Source organism: Carcharodon carcharias, chromosome 9 (assembly GCF_017639515.1).
Source record: "Carcharodon carcharias isolate sCarCar2 chromosome 9, sCarCar2.pri, whole genome shotgun sequence".
Taxonomy (NCBI): domain Eukaryota; kingdom Metazoa; phylum Chordata; class Chondrichthyes; order Lamniformes; family Lamnidae; genus Carcharodon; species Carcharodon carcharias.
In genome coordinates this window covers 153,226,774-153,245,837 of record NC_054475.1, presented here as the reverse complement: position 1 = coordinate 153,245,837, position 19,064 = coordinate 153,226,774, and the positions used below count along the sequence as shown (strand labels likewise).

General features: G+C 42.5%; 1 protein-coding gene across 1 annotated transcript in view; it reads right to left on the bottom strand.

Annotated features, from left to right (window-relative positions):
• ar (androgen receptor) overlaps nucleotides 1-7,041 on the bottom strand; it is a 305,542-nt gene extending 298,501 nt beyond the window's left edge. Inside the window, exon 1 of the mRNA XM_041196191.1 lies at nucleotides 5,612-7,041. Coding sequence (XP_041052125.1) covers nucleotides 5,612-7,041 — 1,430 coding nt within the window. The remainder of the gene's footprint in view (nucleotides 1-5,611) is intronic.
• Nucleotides 7,042-19,064: the final 12,023 nt, after the last annotated feature.

The window sequence follows — 19,064 nt, the reverse complement described above, 5'->3', positions numbered from 1 at the left end:
CAGCCTCTCCGCCTCCTCAATACTACCCTTCCCTCCACCTATCTTTGTATCATCTGCAAACTTAGCCAGGATGCCCTCAGTTCCTTCATCTAGATCATTAATGTATAAAGTGAAAAGTTGTGGTCCCAACACTGACCCCTGCGGAACTCCACTAGTCACTGGCCACCATCCTGAGAAGGACCCCCTTAACCCTACTCTCTGCCTCCTGCCAGACAGCCAAACCTCTATCCATGCTAGTACCTTGTTTCTAACACCATGGGCTCTTATCTAACTGAGCAGCCTCCTGTGCAGCACCTTGTCAAAGGCCTTCTGGAAGTCCAAATAGATAACATCCATTGGCTCTCTTTTGTCTAACCTACTCGTTACCTCCTCAAAAAATTCTAACAGATTTGTCAGGCATCACCTCCCCTTGATGAAACCATGCTGACTTTGCCCTATTTTACCATGCACATCCAAGTATTCTGAAATCTCATCCTTAATAATGGACTCTAAAATCTTACCAACGACCGAGGTCAGGTTAATCGGCCTGTAATTTCCCATCTTTTGCCTCACTCCCTTCTTAAACAGGGGGGGTTACATTAACGATTTTCCAGTCCTCTGGGACCCTCCCTGACTCCAGTGATTCCTGAACGATTACCACTAATGCCTCCACTATCTTTTCAGCTATCTTCTTCAAAACTCTGGGGTGTAATCCATCTGGTCCAGGTAATTTATCCACTTTCAGACCTTTCAGTTTTCCTAGCACCTTCTCCTTGGTAATGGCCACCATGCTCACCTCTGCCCCCCCGACTGTCTTGAACTTTGGGGATATTACTCGTGTCTTCCACTGTGAAGACTGACGCAAAGTACCTATTCAGTTCCTCCGCCATTTCTTTGTTCCCCACTACTACTTCTCCAGCATCATTTTCCAGCAGCCCAATGTCCACTTTTGCCTCTCTCTTACCCTTTATATATCTAAAAAAACTCTTGCAAACTCTTGCAAAGGGACATAGCTAAATACTCTTGCAAACGGACATAGATAAATTAAAGAGAGTGGGCAAAGATCTGGCAAATGGAGTATGATGTGGTCAAATGTGAAATTGTCCATTTTGGAAGGAAGAATGAAAAACAAGCATATTATCTAAATGGTGAGAGATGGCAGAGCTCAGATTCAGGGGGATCTGGGTGTCCTAGTGCATGAATCACAAAAAGCCAGTATGCAGGTACAACAAATAATTAGGAAAACTATTAGAATGTTATCATTTATTGCAAGGGGAATTGAATACAAAATTAGGGAAGTTATGCTTCAGTTTTACAGGGCGCTGGTGAGACCACATCTGGAGTACTGTGTACAGTATTGGTCTCCTTATTTAAAGAAAGAGGTAAATCTGTTAGAAGCAGTTCAGAGAAGGTTTACTAGATTAATACCAGGAATGGTTGGGTTGTCTTATGAGGAAAGGTTGGACAGTATAGGCTTGTATCCACTGGAATTTAGAAGAGCAAGAGACGACTTAATTGAAACCTTTAAGATCCTGAGGGATCTTGACAGGGTGGATGTGACAAGGAAGTTTCCTCTTGTGGGGGAATCTAGAACTAGGGGTCAATGTTTAAAAATAAGGGGTTGCTCATTTAAGACAGAGATGAGGAGAATTTATTTTCTCTTAGAGTGAGCCTTTGGATCTCTCTTCCTCAAAAGGCAATGGAGGCAGAGTCATTTGAGTATTTTTGAGGCAGAGGTAGATAGATTCTTGATAAACAAGGGGTTAGGTGGGAGGTTACAATCAGATAAGCCATGATCTTGTTGGATGGCAGAGCAGGCTCAACGGGCGTACTGGCTTACTCCTGCTCCTAACTCGTTTGTTTGTATGTTCGTACTAAACTCTTGCAGAACAACTATAATAAATGCAGCCTGGCCAGCTTCACCTACATCCCCAAAACAAAGAAGAAATGCACAATTTTTAAATCTATGTAAGACTCCAACTTACTTAAATGCAAAATTTTAACGTTCAAGTATAAGCAAAATGTTAAATGTCTACCCTTAAAAGGAACGAGCATTTTTCTGGAAATCTGTCAGTAAAATGGATTTCATCCTTCAAAAGTTTCCAAAAAGTTTCACCAAAATGAAATTTGTTTTTCATATATTTTCATTATTGCTGTCAATTAGTATTTTACTTCAAAATTTTAACAGTGCCTTCAGTTTGTATTAATAAAGGCATCAATCGAGTTAAGTACGTAAACTTCTACTGTTCTCCAAAGCAGGGTTAAGGAGATGTCACCTTGCAATGATCCTTGCAAGTCTATTTCAGACTAGCTTGCCATGAATTTTAGTTCAAGCCAAAAAGGTTTTTAAAAAACTGCATTTATATAGCAGTTTTTAATTTTTCAGAAACATCCCACAGCACTTCACATGCCATTAATTATAGTTTGCATTATTTCTTAGGCAATTACAGCAAACAATTTGTACACAGCTCGTTCCCATAAACAGCAATGAACAATCAGTTAATCTGTTTTGGTGATATTGGCAGAGAAAGAAACATGAGCCAGGACACAAAATTTCTTGCTTGTCTTTCAATACTGCCAAGACATCTTTAACTTCTACTTGAATCATTGCCATGAGACAAGGCCACCCTAGTATCGATATCCTTCTGTAGCGTGGAACACAATACTGCATGCGGCATTTTAACTGAGATCTTATAAGGTTTTAGTTAGGCTTATAACCATGCTTTGGCTTTTGTATTCTATACCATTTTAACAAAACCTAAAATTCCGTTAGTTTTTTTTTGTAGCCTTATCAAAGTGAGGGGCTGCTTGCAAAGTTCTATGAAATTGCTCAATCTATCTGCTGCCCCACAGCATCAAGCCTAGTTCCATTTGGTGTGTAATAGCTGCTTTTTTCTACTGGCATTAAATTTCTTCTGCAATCTTTTGGTCCATTTCACCATATTGATATCCTTTGATCTTCTAAAGAATTAACTCTATCTTATGCTTTTGTATTAATTGAAAATTTTCACCATTTCCTCTAGGCCTATGTCCAAATCGTTGATATAGACAGTGAACAGAAGTGTCATGACAGCTCAACCTTGTGGAAAATCATTTCCAGACAATCTTAAAAACTGCCCTCTAACCAATTTTAATCCAGTTTGCTATCCTCCCCATAATTCCATATCTCTCTTAATCTTCTCTGGTAATCTTCCATATGATACCTTTAAAGGCTTTCCTAAAGTTCATATACTCAACATACATTGCATTTTCACTATCTACCATGTCTGTTAGCTCCAAAAATTCTCCGAGGTTGTCACGCTGAAACGTCTATACTGGCTTTTTCTAACTATTTCTTCTTTATCTTGATGGTAATTTCATCCTTAATAAAAAATTCCAAATTTTAGGTCCTCTTCATAAATGCAAAACTAAACCACTTCACGCTATCACTATTGCCTTTGGTCAACCCAGCTCACTTCTTGCGGTAGAATGACCTAAGCAATATTTGTGTCCGACAACATTCCTTATAAATTGACTTTGATCATTTGGGTCTTTTTTTTCTGGCTCCTTTCCTGTTTGGACTTTTCCAGGAGAGTGGGAGATTGTGGTGTAGTGGTAATGTCACTAGATTAGTAACCCAGATACCCTGGTAAATCCTCTGTGGGCATGGGTTCAAATCTTACCTTAGTAGCTGGTGGAATTTAAATTTTATCAATAAAGAAGCCAAGAATTGAAAACTAGTCTCAGTAATCATGAACCCATCTAGTTCACAAATGTCTTTTAGGAAAAGCTATCTGCTGTCCTTACCTGGTCTGACCTAGATGTGACTTCAGACCCACACAAATGTGGCTGGCTCTGAAATGGCCTTGCAAGTCACTCAGTTGAAGGGCAATTAGGAATGGCAACAAATGCTGGCCTTGCTGGTGACGTCCACATCCCATGAAAGAATATAAAAACTGAACCAGCTACTGTCCTTTCAAGAGTGCATTTTTACCAGACAACAGCAAGAATACAGTTTCTCCCACCATCTTGTATAACTATCTGCTGGAAAGTGTCTGAATTAAAATAACAAAATTTACCTATCATTCCAGCTAATTATACCAGTTTCAACAGCTGGATCATTTAATTCCATTTCAGTTCAATAACATACCAATTCTCTTTGTCCTAATGTCACCAATCTACTTCTGTACGCTCAGGTTTCAGGAAGGAATTCTCGACCATTGAAACTGAACCTTTAAAATCCCGAATCTGGATCCATGTCATGAATATATTGCAGGTTATACTGAAAATCCCAATAATCGCTATTCATGAACTTTAAAAAAATCAAATCAGTTTTTTTTAAGGACAGGAATTTTTTGGCAGACCACAAAGTGCTCAGTATGTGTTTTACAGTGCTCAAGTGTTTGCAAACTTTGAGACAGTCACTAAAAAGTATCAACATGCTTCACACCCTACTGACAGACACTTTTCCAAACGCTCAGCACAGGGCAAATGCAAAAATAGTAGCCAGACAGACATATCATAAAGCTGTTAGAAAGAAAAAAATTGTTAATTTCAAATTACAGGCAAGAAGAGACTGACTAGTTTTTGTATTGCAAAGTGTACTAATAATTATGAGCTAGTTTTATCTTGTGGGTTTAGAACTGTTTAGAAATGAGACTGCAACAAAAAATCTTCATCATTGTAGCCTACATTTCTAGCCTTTTCTGTTAATGCCAGGTTTCCAGCATTTTCAGTATTTTACTTTCAAAAAACAGTTCCCACATCACCCTGTTTCGATTGGTCATTATTTGCTGTCTTGAATCTACCACTGTATTTCATCAATAAAATAACTGTACTCAAACTTCCAGCAAATTTAATGCACTTCACATTGTTAATGCCTGAAATCGTTGTCAAAGAGTTGTTGCTCTTTAAAATGTTTGGACTTATATTCACAACATGGCTATTCATTTTTTAAAAAAGGCACAGTAGAAAAGTTTTGTATGTAAACACACTTTTTTGAGATGGGATTGTGGTTCAAGTACCAGTTACAGTAGAGCCAACCCTCGACTAGATTGTGCATGTTTGTTATTTAGATACAAGTTTTCTCTATATAAAAACCTTTTGATTACATAAAAGCATTTTGATTACATATAGTGCAATATGAAAAATATCCCACAAACGCAACAATAGCAACCCTGCAATTTGTTTGCATTCTGCAGTACTATTTTGCTACATTCAGACACAGTCAAGGTGTAGCATTCTACTTACACCTTGTTGGATTTACTGAAGTAATACAACCACTATGAAATGGAATATATTTCAGTCTCTTATGTTTATATTGCCAGAGTTACATGTTCATGCTAATTCCCAGACATACTAAGAAACTTAATATGGTTAAGTGGTGAGAATAATGCAATAAATGCTAAGTTTATTTTCTAAATGTTGTTGAGGCAGCTGGCAGATCAAACATATTCTGCAATGGTAGGTACTACAGACTCAAGAAAAGTTCATATTGTTATTAGCGGTATACATTTTCCCAATGCTGGAAATGATTAACTGCAATCATGAACTTCATAATTCACATCTGCACTTGAGCTTTTCTCAATCATCAAATTTGTCCATCTAATTAAGCACCATCTCTACCTGGATTATTCAGTTGGATCTGACTTACCGTATGTTGTAGTATCCATCGATCCAGCTATCCATTTCACTTTTAATATGGCCTGAAGCTGGATGTGGCACTCTATCTATCAGTCCACTTGAGTACCACGAATCAGATGTAATAACGTTATCCCGAACTGCTAAATCATTACTTGGATAATCAGAAGAACCACCATAGTCATTCTCAAAACTCCCCTTCTCAACATAACACCAAGACGGCGTGGATCCATAAAGTGGTGTGGCTGTGCAGTCCATGTGTCTGCACTGAGGAGAAAACGCTTTGCGGTGGTCCATGGTGGCGGGTTCCTCTATTTTAATTTTAATGCTTGTAGCTAAACCGAATTGGGCATGGCGTGAGCTGTCATTATTAAGGTCACAGTTATCGGCATCTCTCAAGCCAATTCTATTTGACAGGTTGTACAAGGTGCTTTCTTCAGAGGAAGGTTGGTCGTGATCATAGTTACTTGGAAACATTCTGTCAAAGTGGCATTGCTTATGATCCTTGTCGGTATAATCGGTCGCCTGGCTTTTTCCACCAATGGATTTGGTTTCTTGGGCCCTGGCGATACATTCATTTGCGCTGGCATCTTCAACTAACACTCTGCAAACCGTCTCCCTTCTTGAGTGTGCTATCTCATACTGTGTGGAATATACGCTGTTTTCTGACTCCCCAAGTCCCCCTCTGTCAAGCTCATCATCAGTTTCCAGCCTGCTGGCTAGCCTCATATTTTGGGAGCCGGGGCATGGGTCATCAGTAGGCATTGCCATGGTGCTGTCGATGCCAATGGACGTGTTACTGTTAGTGGGAGGGAAGGAGAACATGCAATCCCTCTTGCTCTGGTTGCCGTTGGGGCCATAGGGCGAATGCAGTTCCCCCAGCTCATTGCTATCGATGTTAAGGCCCATTGAAACCGAAACGGCTTTGCAAAGCTCCCGAGCTGTGTCGCTAGTCAGTGAGTAGGAGCAACTGCCGCTGAACTCGCTCTCTGAGGGGTAATCGCCGCCCAGCTCGCGATCTTCGAAGTCATGACCGTCGCAACGGCAATCTCTTCCCTTCTCTCGGTCGGGGCACAGGTCGGCAGAGGTGTTGAAGAGCGTCCGGACGACGAACGGAGAGCGTCCGTAGCCACCACCACCGGCACCAACCGTCGCCGCCGCCTCCTCCCGCTGCGACTGGCTCAAGATGGCGGCGCTCTGCCGGCACGCGGCGTCGTAGAAGGCGCCAAAGCCCTCGCCCGCCGCGCGCTCGCGCGAGGCCGCGAGATCGGGGCCGCAGGGCGCGCTGGCGCCCGGCAGCTCAGCAGCGCGCAGCAGGCTGTGCTCGCGCGCGCACGCCGCTTGGAAGACTTTCTGGAAGGTGGCCCCCTGCCGCTGCGCGCCCGCCGCTTCCAGCGCGGGCCGCGCGCTGTAATTATTCCCGTAAAGACTCTCGGTCTCCATCGCGCGTCCTCTCGTAACAGGAGGAGATTTGCAAAACTGTTTATTTATGATTTATTTATAATTTTTTGGTTCGGGAGGCTTAAAATACCAGCGTTGGCTGTTGACTTCCGCAATGCATTTACAAAAAGAAAAATAAATGGGGAGGTTTGGAAAAAAGGAAAAAAGGCTCAAAATCCCGTCATTTGATTCACTTTCCTCCTTCATCTGCAATGACATGAATGAGTTTTTAATCGTTCACAAGCGGTTTGAGGCTTCGTGCACAGTTTTATTGCAACCGCCGGGAGCTGCCAGCATTACTTTTTTCCACACATGGCGAAGTATAATAAGTCACGGGTTTAAATCCTTTCATTTCACAAGAAAATTAACGTTGTAGTGCAATCCCCATATATATATGTATGTATATATATATGTATGTGAACTCCGCCCTGGTGCTCTCGCGTCCGTGACAAGATATTTGCACTGCAATCGTGTTTTTTTTTTCCTTCTAATCTTCCCTTCCGCGATGTACTGCAGCCACTGAAACTTTTTTTTAAAAGAGACACCGAACTTGGTGATAGGAAGTTATATATATATATATATATATATATTTTAAAACTTTTTTTTAATCGCACTATGATTTCCCAATTGCAATCCCAGTAGAGGTGGCGTGCTAACTGTGTTCTCGTCTTAGCTGGATGAATGAACGCTGCTCCTCTCCAGCCGATTGATCTTCAGAAAGGCTCCAACGAAGGCAGATCCCGCCGCTTAATTTCTGCCGATCGCTTGAGCCCAAAAGTCATTGAGAAGCGGCCACAGGTCCAGTGAACAAACGATCCGCTGCTCCCGACTATAAGAAGAACAAAAGGAGCGTGCCGGTTTCCCTTTTCGTCTTGCTAGTGCCTCAGTTTCAACCGGAGAGCGGACAGAAGCAAAACTATTCCTGGGACGAGAAGTGTCACGAACTGAGCACTGGGCTCGGGACATGTGGGAGCAAAAGTAATCGGAACAGGGATCGCAAGCTTTCGCCCGGACTTCAGTGACATCGAGTTTTGTTTTCAAGTGGTTCACTTTATCGTGAATCGCACGAATACTTACTGCCAAAGCGATGCAAAGTACAGCCTGGGCTGTCTCCTGTTGTTAAAAGCACAGGTGAAGTAATATTCATCCAGCAAAACTCCCCACAGAATTGACACTGCAAAAGAATCGCAAACTTTTCTGTCCCACTTCGCACTCCTGAGTAATCCAGCACGGGTCCGACAGTTTAGATCCCAGTCGCTGTCTTGCCTTTGTGTGTGTGTGTAAAAAATAAAAAAAAATCCCTTCTTCCCTTCGTCGATATCGCACGGCACTCACTTTTATTTATTTTGCTGTATCCGACTTTAGTGATCACATTGCAACCATTTTGTCAAATTCAGGTTTGCATACTGCGATACCGGAGCAGCGTGCAGTCCGCCTCTTCCCTCTGCTACTGAGTGCATCTGGCAATTGAAAGTGTTGACGCTACGTTTGGAGACCTTGGGGTTCGGCCAGAATAGCTGCGTCAATCAAAAAAGTGTGAGTGAAGAGGGAGAAGCAAGCACGTTTATAAATAAGCGCAGAAGATATGTTACAATGCTGCGGTAATGTTCCACACCCCGAGCGGTATTGATTTGTTACACATTTGCTATTATTTGTAGACAAAACGTTGAAAATATTCCATATCCTGGATCCTTTAATTCAAAGGAACCCAACAAGTCTCAGACTTGTTGCATGTTTGGTGGCGATGGCTTCAGCTGGCTTCACTCTAATGTGTTCCTGACTATTTGCATCTAAACTCCAGATTCTCATACATGCAAAAGCGAATTCTGCCCCCCCCCCCCCCAGTGAAGATCTTATTTAAGAGCCACTGATGTGCAATACTGGATATGAAAGGGAAAATTGTGGGCAGAAATGCATGTTTTCATGGAATTCTGTTGATCTTGCAATCGGGTGCAGTTAGGTCGCCTCCACAGTCGGTTCCTATCAACTAGAACCTAATTACGTGCATTTATTTCAATCGCTTGATGGTGGCTTTTGTGCTGGTGAACTGCATAGAATAGATTCGGACATGAATCTGTTGCTAACCGCATTTGCTGCGTGTTCGAGCAGCCCCTCTTCAAATATCCCAACTCAACAACTTGGTTGGCCACCTGAAAGCGAAGGGATTTTTAAAGATTCATTCAAATCGAGCCTTTTCCTGCAAATCTCTGGTTCTTTTTAAACTTTGAAAGTCCTGCAATGTAAAAGCCAGCATTACATTTATTTTCATCTCCCGTTCAACTCCAAGATCACAAAATAAAAATAATACGCATGCCTCGAAACTGATTTTAAAAAGATTTACTCAGTAGGATTTACCGTTTTTGTTTCATGTAATCCCCGTAATCAGAAGTAGATACTTTGGTTGCCACAGTCTTAAAAGTGTCTGTGATTTGATCTTCCGGACCAATCCAAATAATGGCTGTATGATATGTAACTGTCTTTAATCCAGTGTGTGGATAACTGCAACTGGGGCAATGGTTAACCTTCAGGTGAAGCAACAGTGCAAGGGCAGATTATCACAAAAGACACAACTTCTGGATCATACAGGACAAGATCACTTATGGATGCAGCTGTGAGCCCTTGAAAAACAAATACCAATTAAACATACCTAAAATTGTAATAGCTGTTTTTACTTATTGTGTAATAAATTTTAAATGAATGGAATATGGGAAGTCAGTCATGAAAACAGCTCATTTGCCAAGTTCAGCCAAGAAAAAAAAATCTACATCCAGTTTTAGGAATTCTTCAGTGTCTTAAGGTGAACACGGAAAAGAGGCATTTGGTCCATTGAGGCACACCCTGATTATAACTTAGGTCACCCGGTTGATCATTCGACATCATTCTGAACATTCGTAATATGTATGTTTTAACAGGATTTGCCACAATGGTTCTCAAGCGTTTTTAGTTGAGTTAGGGATCGTCAGCATGGAACCTTGACAAAAGCTTTCTGAAACTTCACACTAACTACGTAATTGGAGTTCCACCACCAACTTAATCTGTTGCATCTTTGGAAAAGTCAAGGTGGTTTGTTAGGCAGGAAGTTCACCTAAATCCAGCTCAAAATTTCTTAGTAAGTTACTGCTTTGTAGCAGTATTCCAAACTATTCCTGAGAAGTAAAGAACAATACTTTACTGGTTAGTGGGTTTATATTTGCCACTGTTTGATTTATTGTTCTTTTAAAAATAATGTTACTAAACTATAATAGAGTTGGTATCTGGAAACTGATTTCAGCCCATCTCACTAACCCCCAGATGGAATCAGTCTAAGGCCCAACCTTTTATCCTGATCTGGCCTCATTTTCACACTGTTAGCTGGCTGCTAGTGCATTTCAAGCTGCATACAAGTTAGTGGTTCCAATGTGGGGCCCACCATGTGGTTGAAAATGGATGGAGGTGATCCAGAGGAAGGGACTACGAAGGGTTGGGCATTGCAGGGGGTGATTTATGTGTAACTGAGAGGAGCAGATGGACTGGACATGAGTGGAGATGTGACAGTGAGTGGTGCATCTTAATTTTTGGCCCTCTACCACCTCATTCCCATCAAGTCAAAGCCCTGAAAATCAGTCCTGACATTTTCTTGATTTCTGCCCTGCAAATGCTAACCAGTACTCAGTAATACATCCAGAGTGATAGGTAATGCCTTGAAAGTTCTTGCTTAGTCTCAATTAGCAGCTTAGGATATGTATCATCTGATCCAGGTGATTTGTTTCTATTAATCAGTATGATTATTGGTTATCATATTTTTCAAATTAATTAGGAAGCTTAATTATTCCTATTGCTGTGTCTACAAATTATTCATTCCAAAATGGAAGGCGATAAGAAATTGAATCAAACCTTCCATTATGTGGAAGTTCTAGCCCATTTTTCCTCAAGGAAATTCAGACTGATTTTCCATTAGTTTAAAAGTCAGTCCTCATTTTTTAACAACTCTCCTGATATTGTTCTGTGGTATTTGACAGCTGAACACCATGCAATCTGTAATAAAATTAAATCTTAATTTCAAATATGCTGAAAATTGACTGAATCATTATTAACGCACATTTAATTCTTCTTCAAAAAGGAATAGAAAGCTCAATGAGAAGTTTTCAGTCGGGCTCAGTCAAGTTTGTGCTGTAACAGATGAGCTGAAGAATGGAATAACTTTCCACTCTTTGCTCCCAATCAAGCATTCCAAAGTTAGAAAACTCCACCTACAATCACCCGACGATGTGCTTTAATTACCTAAACTTAGTAAAGCATATATTCTTTATTCATTCTTAGGAGGTGGGCATTGCTGGCAAGCATTTATTGCCATCCCTAATTGCCCTTGCAAACCACCCTGCAGTCTTTGTACACAAATGGTGCTTTTTTCCCTGATATAAGTTTGATAGAGTTGGGTGTCTTACTAGGGCATTTCAGGCAGCAATGAAGAATCAACCACATTGCTCTGAGTCTGGAGTCATTGGTAGGCCAGCAGATTGCCTACTGTGAAGGCCTTTGGTGAACTAGATGTTTTGTTTTATGACTACCTTGTAGTTTTGTGATCATTAGGAATGAGACTAACATTTTATTTCAGATTTATTAATTAAATTTAAACTCCTATAGCAGGCTTTGAACTTATACCTCCAGAGTATCAGGATTCCTGATCTAGCAACATTACGACCATGCTACCAACCCCACTATCAATTTTAGGGACTTCAGTGTTAATAGCTAGGACAAGCAGGTCATAACAAATAAAGATGTATTGTTAGAGTGTATGCACAAGAATATTTCTTATTTGCACTTGAAAAGAAATATGATTGAGATGTGATTGCAATTGGCAATTTAGTTCACAGGCAACCAAAAGGGCAGACAGGTGACATGCTCCCAAGAATTTGCTCTTCTCTTGCTTCTTTAAGCTACCAGCTAAGAAGTGAAAAAAAGAGCAGACTAACTATATCTTATCAATTAACCTTTACTCTCTTCAGAGAAATGATGAGGGATTGACATATTTGTATTTGCACAGATCAGACAAACGTCTGAAATCTCTAGCTTGGAATTTCCTCCAAAACTTCCACTGGTGGCCTCTAGATGGAGGTAGACAGATGTTTTCATCCTTATGTTGATTTGAATGCCCATTGGTGTAAAAAAGAAACTTCTCTGCACCCCGCGAATGCACTGTTTTACCCATGCTCTTCAGAACACCGGGCTTTAAGCAAGTAATAAAATCAACGCTTGAGTCTTTCATTTCTCTCTCAATTTTTTTTCACTGTATGTATTATCAATATTTTTAATACATTTGGGCAGAATTATGAATGCCTGAAGGCAGCCGGGTGTGGCACTCAGCCAGAAAAGAAGAAAGCACAGTGTCATTCAGTTAAAGATGCAAGGGGTTTAGAGCATTTAAGTCAAGGCACCAACTCACCAACACTTGTCAATTGTGCCACCTGGAGGGAGGCTTCATTGGGACTGACTATTAACTGACTACTAACTCCCATACCCCCAAGACTGTAGAACAGTGCTACAGGAAGCTCCATATCTTCAACAAGGTAACACACTGCCTCCTTTCCTTTTTCTTCATTGCCCACCCTGGGTAATTGCACACTTTTCATCCTCCTAAAGAAAATCTTCCACAACTAAATATTCACGATGTTTCTTTCTTCAGGGGGATCCAACTCAGCATCTGATGTTATGGTTGTGTAGTTCCCCTCACAACAGTCATTCATTTCCCACAACCCTAAAATCCCTACCGCCAATTTAATACCCTAATTTCAGCACACGTTTTATTTCACCTCTTGCAAGCCACTTGGCACTCAATTCTTGATTGCTAGCCTTATCTTCATTCACTCTGTCTTTTTGTGGACCAATTGACATTTAATGATTAGCACAGACAAGCCACTAGAGGGGGATTTCCCAGAATTAAGTACTTAACTTACTTTGAGGTAAGGCCATTCAGCTCACAGGTAGGTTCTAAGCACCTCTGTTGGGCACTTGCACTGTTGCCATGGCATCTCTCTGCAGTGCCACATAGGTTCAACCTTTCACCCCCTTCTGTCTCTTTATTGCCAAGGGGGTGATGTTCATCCATTGTTCATTTCTACTCTCTTTTCCTGCAGATCTACTTCAGTAACAGGCTCCAGAGGAAGGGAAGATGATGGCGGAAAAGATGGCAAGGATGAAACCAACAAGGAGTTGTATTTGCATGATATTGTCATCTTCCAGAACATTACCTCCTCAGAGTACTACACTGGTGACAAGTGGGAGGTGCATCAAGCAGGATGCTGCTATGAGACAAGGCCACCTTAGTCTTATGATCTATTTATTGAGTATGGGCAGCTAACCAATGTATTACCATCCCAGTCAACAGAGTGTTTACTAACATAGCTTTGTTCCCAATGAAGGTGAGAGTCATACAGGAAAGATGATGGTGCAGTGCTGGTGTCTTTGTTAACATGTTGATAATTGGCATGCACATGCAGGGGAGAAGAGGGCTGCTATTGTCATGTTGTAAGACGATTGGTGGTTTGAAGCAATGGCTCAGCACAAGCTACAAAACTACAACACAATTTTAATTTGACTGAACAAAACAGGGTTTCAAAGCATCAAATGCAATCATACAGATCCAATGCAGATACACAGTACACAATGAAGGAATCAAACCGGATGGACTACCAGCATCGACCTAGGCACCAGAAACGGCAAACTCCGCCCTGTCGACCCTTCAAAGTCCTCCTTACTAACATCTGGGGCTGGTGCCAAAATTGGGAGAGATGTCTCACAGACTAGTCAAGCAACAGCCTGACATAGTCATCCTCATGGAATCATACCTTACAGATAATGTCCCAGATGCCACCAACATCTCTGGGTTTGTTCTGTCCCACTGACAGGATGGACCCATCAGAGGTGGCTGCACAGTGGTATACAGTTGGGAGGTAGTTGCCCTGGGAGTCCATAACATCGACTCCGGACCCCATGAAGTCTCATGGCATCAGGTCAAACATGGGCAAGGAAACCTCCTATTGATGACCACGTACAGCCCTCCCTCAGCTGATGAATCAGTGTTCCTCCATGTTGAACATTACTTGGAGGAAGCACTGAAGGTGGCAAGGATGTAGAATGTATTCTGTGTAGGAAACTCAATGTCCATTACCAAAAGTGGCTCAGTAGCACCACTACTGACTGAGCTGGCCGAGTTTTAAAGGACATAGCTGCTAGACTGGGTCTGCGGCAGGTGGTGAGAGAACCAATCAGAGGGAAAAACGTACTTGACCTCATCCTCACCAACCCGCCTGCTGATACATCTGTCCATGACAGTATCGATAGGAGTGACAGTCGTTGTGGAGATGAAGTCCCGCCTTCAAATTGAGGATACCCTCCATTACTAGCACTACCACCATGCTAAATGGGATAGATTTCGAATAGATCTAGCAACTCAAGGCTGGGCATCCATGAGGCACTGCGGGCCATCAGCAGCAGCAGAATTGTACTCAAACACAACCTGTAACCTCATGGTCTGGCATATCCCCCACTGTACCATTACCATCAAGCCAGGGGATCAACCCTGCCTCAATGAAGAATGCAGGAGGGCATCCCAGGAACAGCACCAGGCACACCTAAAAGTTAGGTATCAAACTGGAGAAGCTATAACACAGGACTACTTGCGTGCCAAACAGCATAAGCAGCAAGTGATAGGCAGGGGTAAGCGATCCCACAACCAATGGATCAGATCTCAGCTCCTCAGTCCTGCCAAATCCAGTCATAAATGGTGGTGGACAATTAAACAACTCACTGGAGGAGGAGGCTTTACAAATATCCCCATCCTCAATGATGGAGGAGCCCAGCACATCAGTGCAAAAGATAAGGCTGAAGCAATCGCTACAATCTTCAGCCAGAAGTGCTGATGGATGATCCATCTCAGCCTTCTCCAGAGGCCCCCAGCATCACAGATGCCAGTCTTCAGCCAATTTGATTCACTCCATGTGATATCAAGAAACAGAGGCACTGGATACCGCAAAGGCTATGGGGCCTGACAATATTCCGGCAGTAGTACTGAAAACTTGTGCTTCAGAACTTGCCGCGCCCCTAGCCAAACTGTTCCAGTACAGTTACAACACTGGCATCCACCCAGCTATGTGGAAAATTGCCCTGGTATTTCCAGTACACAAAAAACAGGACAAATCCAACCTGGCCAATTAACGGCCTATCAGTCTACTCTCGATCATCAGTAAAGTAATGGAAGGGGTCATCCACAGTGCTATCAAGCAGTCCTTGCTTAGTAATAGCCTGCTCACTGATGCCCAGTTTGGTTCCATCAGGGTCACTCTCCTCCTGACCTCGTTACAGTCTTGGTTCAAACATGGACAAAAGAGCTGAACTCCCGAGGTGAGGTGAGAGTGACTGCCCTTGACATCAAGGCCGCATTTGACCAAGTGTGGCATCCAGGAGCCCTAGCAAAACTGAAGTCGATGGGAATCGGGTAAAACTCTCTGCTGGTTGGAGCCATACCTAGCACAAAGGAGGATGGTTGTGGTTGTTGGAGGTCAGTCATCTCAGCTGCAAGAGGTCACTGTAGGAATTTCTCAGGATAGTGTCCTACGCCCAGCCATCTTCAGCTGCTTCATCAATGACCTTCCTTCCATCATAAGGTCAGAAATGGGGATGCTCGCTGATGAATGTTCAGCACCATTCATGACTCCCCAGATACTGAAGCAGTCCATGTCCAAATGTAACAAGACCTGGACACTCTCCAGGCTTGGACTGACAAATGGCAAATAACATTTGCGCCACCACAAGTGTCAGGCAATGACCATCTACAATAAGAGAGAATCTGACCATTACCTCTTGACATTCAATGGCACTACCATCATTGAATCTCCCACTATCAACATCCTGGGGGTTACCATTGACCAGAAACTGAACTATCATCATATAATTACTATGTCTACAAGAGCAGGTCAGAGGCTAGTAATCCTGTGGACATGTAACTCACATCTTGACACCCTAAAGGCTGTCCACCATCTACAAGGCACAAGTCAGGAGTGTGATGGAAAACTTCCCACTTGCTTAGATTAGTGTAGCACCCACAACACTCAAGAAGCTTGACACTGATCAAGTCAAAACAGCCCATTTGATTGGAACCACATCCACAAACATTCACTTCCTCCACCACCAATGCACAGTAGCAGCAGTGTGTACCATCTACAAGATGTACTGCAGGAGTTCACCAAGGCTCCTTAGACAGCACCCTCCAAACCCACGACCACTACCATCTAGATGGACAAGGGCAGCAGGTAGATGGGAACACCATCACCTGGAAGTTCCCCTCCAAGTCACTCACTATCCTGACTTGGAAAAATATCGCCGTTCCTTCACTGTCTCTAAGTCAAAATCCTGGAACTCCCTTCCTAACAGCACTGTGGGTGTACCTACACCACATGGACTGCAGCGGGTCAAGAAGGCAGCTCACCACCACCTTCTCAATGGCAACTAGGGATGGGCAATAAATGCTGGCCCAGCCAGCGAAGCCCACATCCCATGAATGAATTTTTAAAAAAGGGTCAGATTTAGAGCAGAAGCATTTAAAATTTACAAAATTGAGTATGTGGATCATGGCATGGTAGAGATTTGAAGAAATATATTCTAAGATAAGGTTCCATAGTCCTGGTATTTTTATCTGTAATTTACATCCTTTTTGATAACTTTATAAAGCCTGCTCATCAATGTAAACAATGTGTTGGTGCAATTCCACTGAAACTACTATGTAAACATTCCAATTGATAACCACGTGTTAAAGCATCCGCATTTAGTGTGGCTCTTATCCTTATGATAGAGAAAGGTGGCACTCAAATAGGGCTTTGATTTAAATCTGATAAACTGACCTCTAAAGGTTCCCTGTAATCCCACTTTGTAGTCCTTGTTATCTTGTCCCCACAAATCACTCAAAATGTTTTCTTATTATCTGTAATAGCTGCGCAAAATTATGCTTTGAGCAAAACAATACAATTTTAAAAATTACATATTTTTATTACATAATAGTTGAAGTGAACAAGTTAGAGGTTTGAAAAGTTAGGTTCAGTTTTGAAATGTTTTAATTTTAACTTCTTACCTAATCCAAATCCACCCATTTTTGGTAGTTAAAATTCGCTCACTCTGTATGCAAGAGAGAGGCAAAAAATGAGAGTTTAGTTTTTGTCTTACTATTAAGATGAAAAAAGAGATGTAATGTTCATTTTTCAAATGATCATGTGCAATTTACAAAGAAACATGAAGCCCTTAATTATCTCACCTGTGGTTTAAATACCACTGGAAAATGTAAACCTTATTATTGTTGACACCTGTGAAATGAAGGAAAATAGAGAAGCATAGCTAGATGATTTTATTTGCCTGCCGTGACTCAAATGGTGACTTCAAGGTCACCAGGTTCAAATCCTACTCAAGCGCTGGGATTTTCCATGCCTGCTGCATGAGTGGACAATATGGTGCAATCGGTTTGATGACAGCATGAAACCAGTTTGTGATTGTCCGCATTTCCTGCCGTCGGATGTCGGGAACCTCATTGTAATACATCTACATGTCATTATTAGGCCAGCCCACTGGAATCATTCCCCCCTGCCCTGGATGGTGCATCCACGTCGGTGAGAAAACACGCCGACGTGTTTCACAACCGTATATATAAGGCGTGCATTTGGCGGGCTGCACTTGGTGAGCTGCCCTTTGCTTGGGACTTCAATGCTTGTTTGCCTAACTTGCTTTGGTCAGCACTCGCAGTTATCAGCGCCAGGCTTCACTGACAGCACCACATCGCTTTTAGGGGGCCTCACGGGTAGGTCTCTACCTACCAGGTCAGCCATATGTGGGTGGCTTTTCAATGGCTGCAGAGCTAGGGCTTGGATGGGGAAAGGGGAGAAGTGGTCTCACACAAGGGAAGAGGCTGCAGGATGAGACCTGTACTGGGGAAGTGGGGTATCCCAAGGCGTGTGGGGGGGCACATGTTGATCTGTGCAAGTGGCCTCAAGACGGTGAGGCCTGAGGAGGCATTCTCCAGAGGAGATGAGGCCAGATGGACACGCGAAGGTATTTGTGTGAGAATGGATGGTTATGTCCCTTGAGCTGGCAGTGAGTGAGATGCCAGTGAATGTGTGATGGGCTTGAGTGTGTGAGTTTAGAGCTATGAGATGGTTGCCTTACCTTGGTGGCATGGATGAGATCATTCATCCTCTTTCTGCATTGGATGGCCAACATCTTTTGTGCAGTATTGGCACTGATCACCACTGTCATTACCTATCAAGCCGGACTGGTAATGTTGCTGGTCCCCCTGCAGCCAAAGCCGGGGTAGAGGAAATCACAGCGGGCCTCCATGGTGTCCAAATGGCGCTTGAGGGCTGCAGTTTTCTTGCCTTTTGGTGCCACGTTTTCTTTGCAGCAGTCCTGGGCTGGAAGCACTGAGCGCAATTGTACTTTAAATGTGGTGCCTGGTGTGATAAAGCGGCAAAGTGACACCATAGAAGCGAATCGTAGCCCGCCATTGAATTGGCGTGTATCCCGAGTATGCATAATTAATGGTTTTGGACGATACGGTATAAAAAGTCTCCATTGTGGCCTATGGGTAAAATGTTGTTTTTCCCGCCCACTACCACACTTAGTGCAAATCTGGGATGATTCCGCCCAAGGGCTTGAGCATAAAAATCAAGACTGACAATCCAGTGCAGTACTGAGGTTGTGCTGAACTGTTGGAAGTGCTGTCTTTTAGGTGATGCACCAAACTGAGGCCCCATCTGCCAGCTCAAATGGATGTAAAAGATTCCATTGCAATACTTCGAAGAAGAGTAGGGAGGTTATCCCCAGTGTCTTGGCCAATATTTATCCCTCAATCAACATCTCAAAAGAACAGAATATCTGGTCTTTATCATTTTGCTGTATGTGAAAGTTTGTTGTGCGCAAATTGGCTCCCATGTTTCCTATATTGTAACAATGTACTTTATTAGAATTAAAGCACTTTAAGATGTCTGTTGTTCATGAAAAGTGCTATT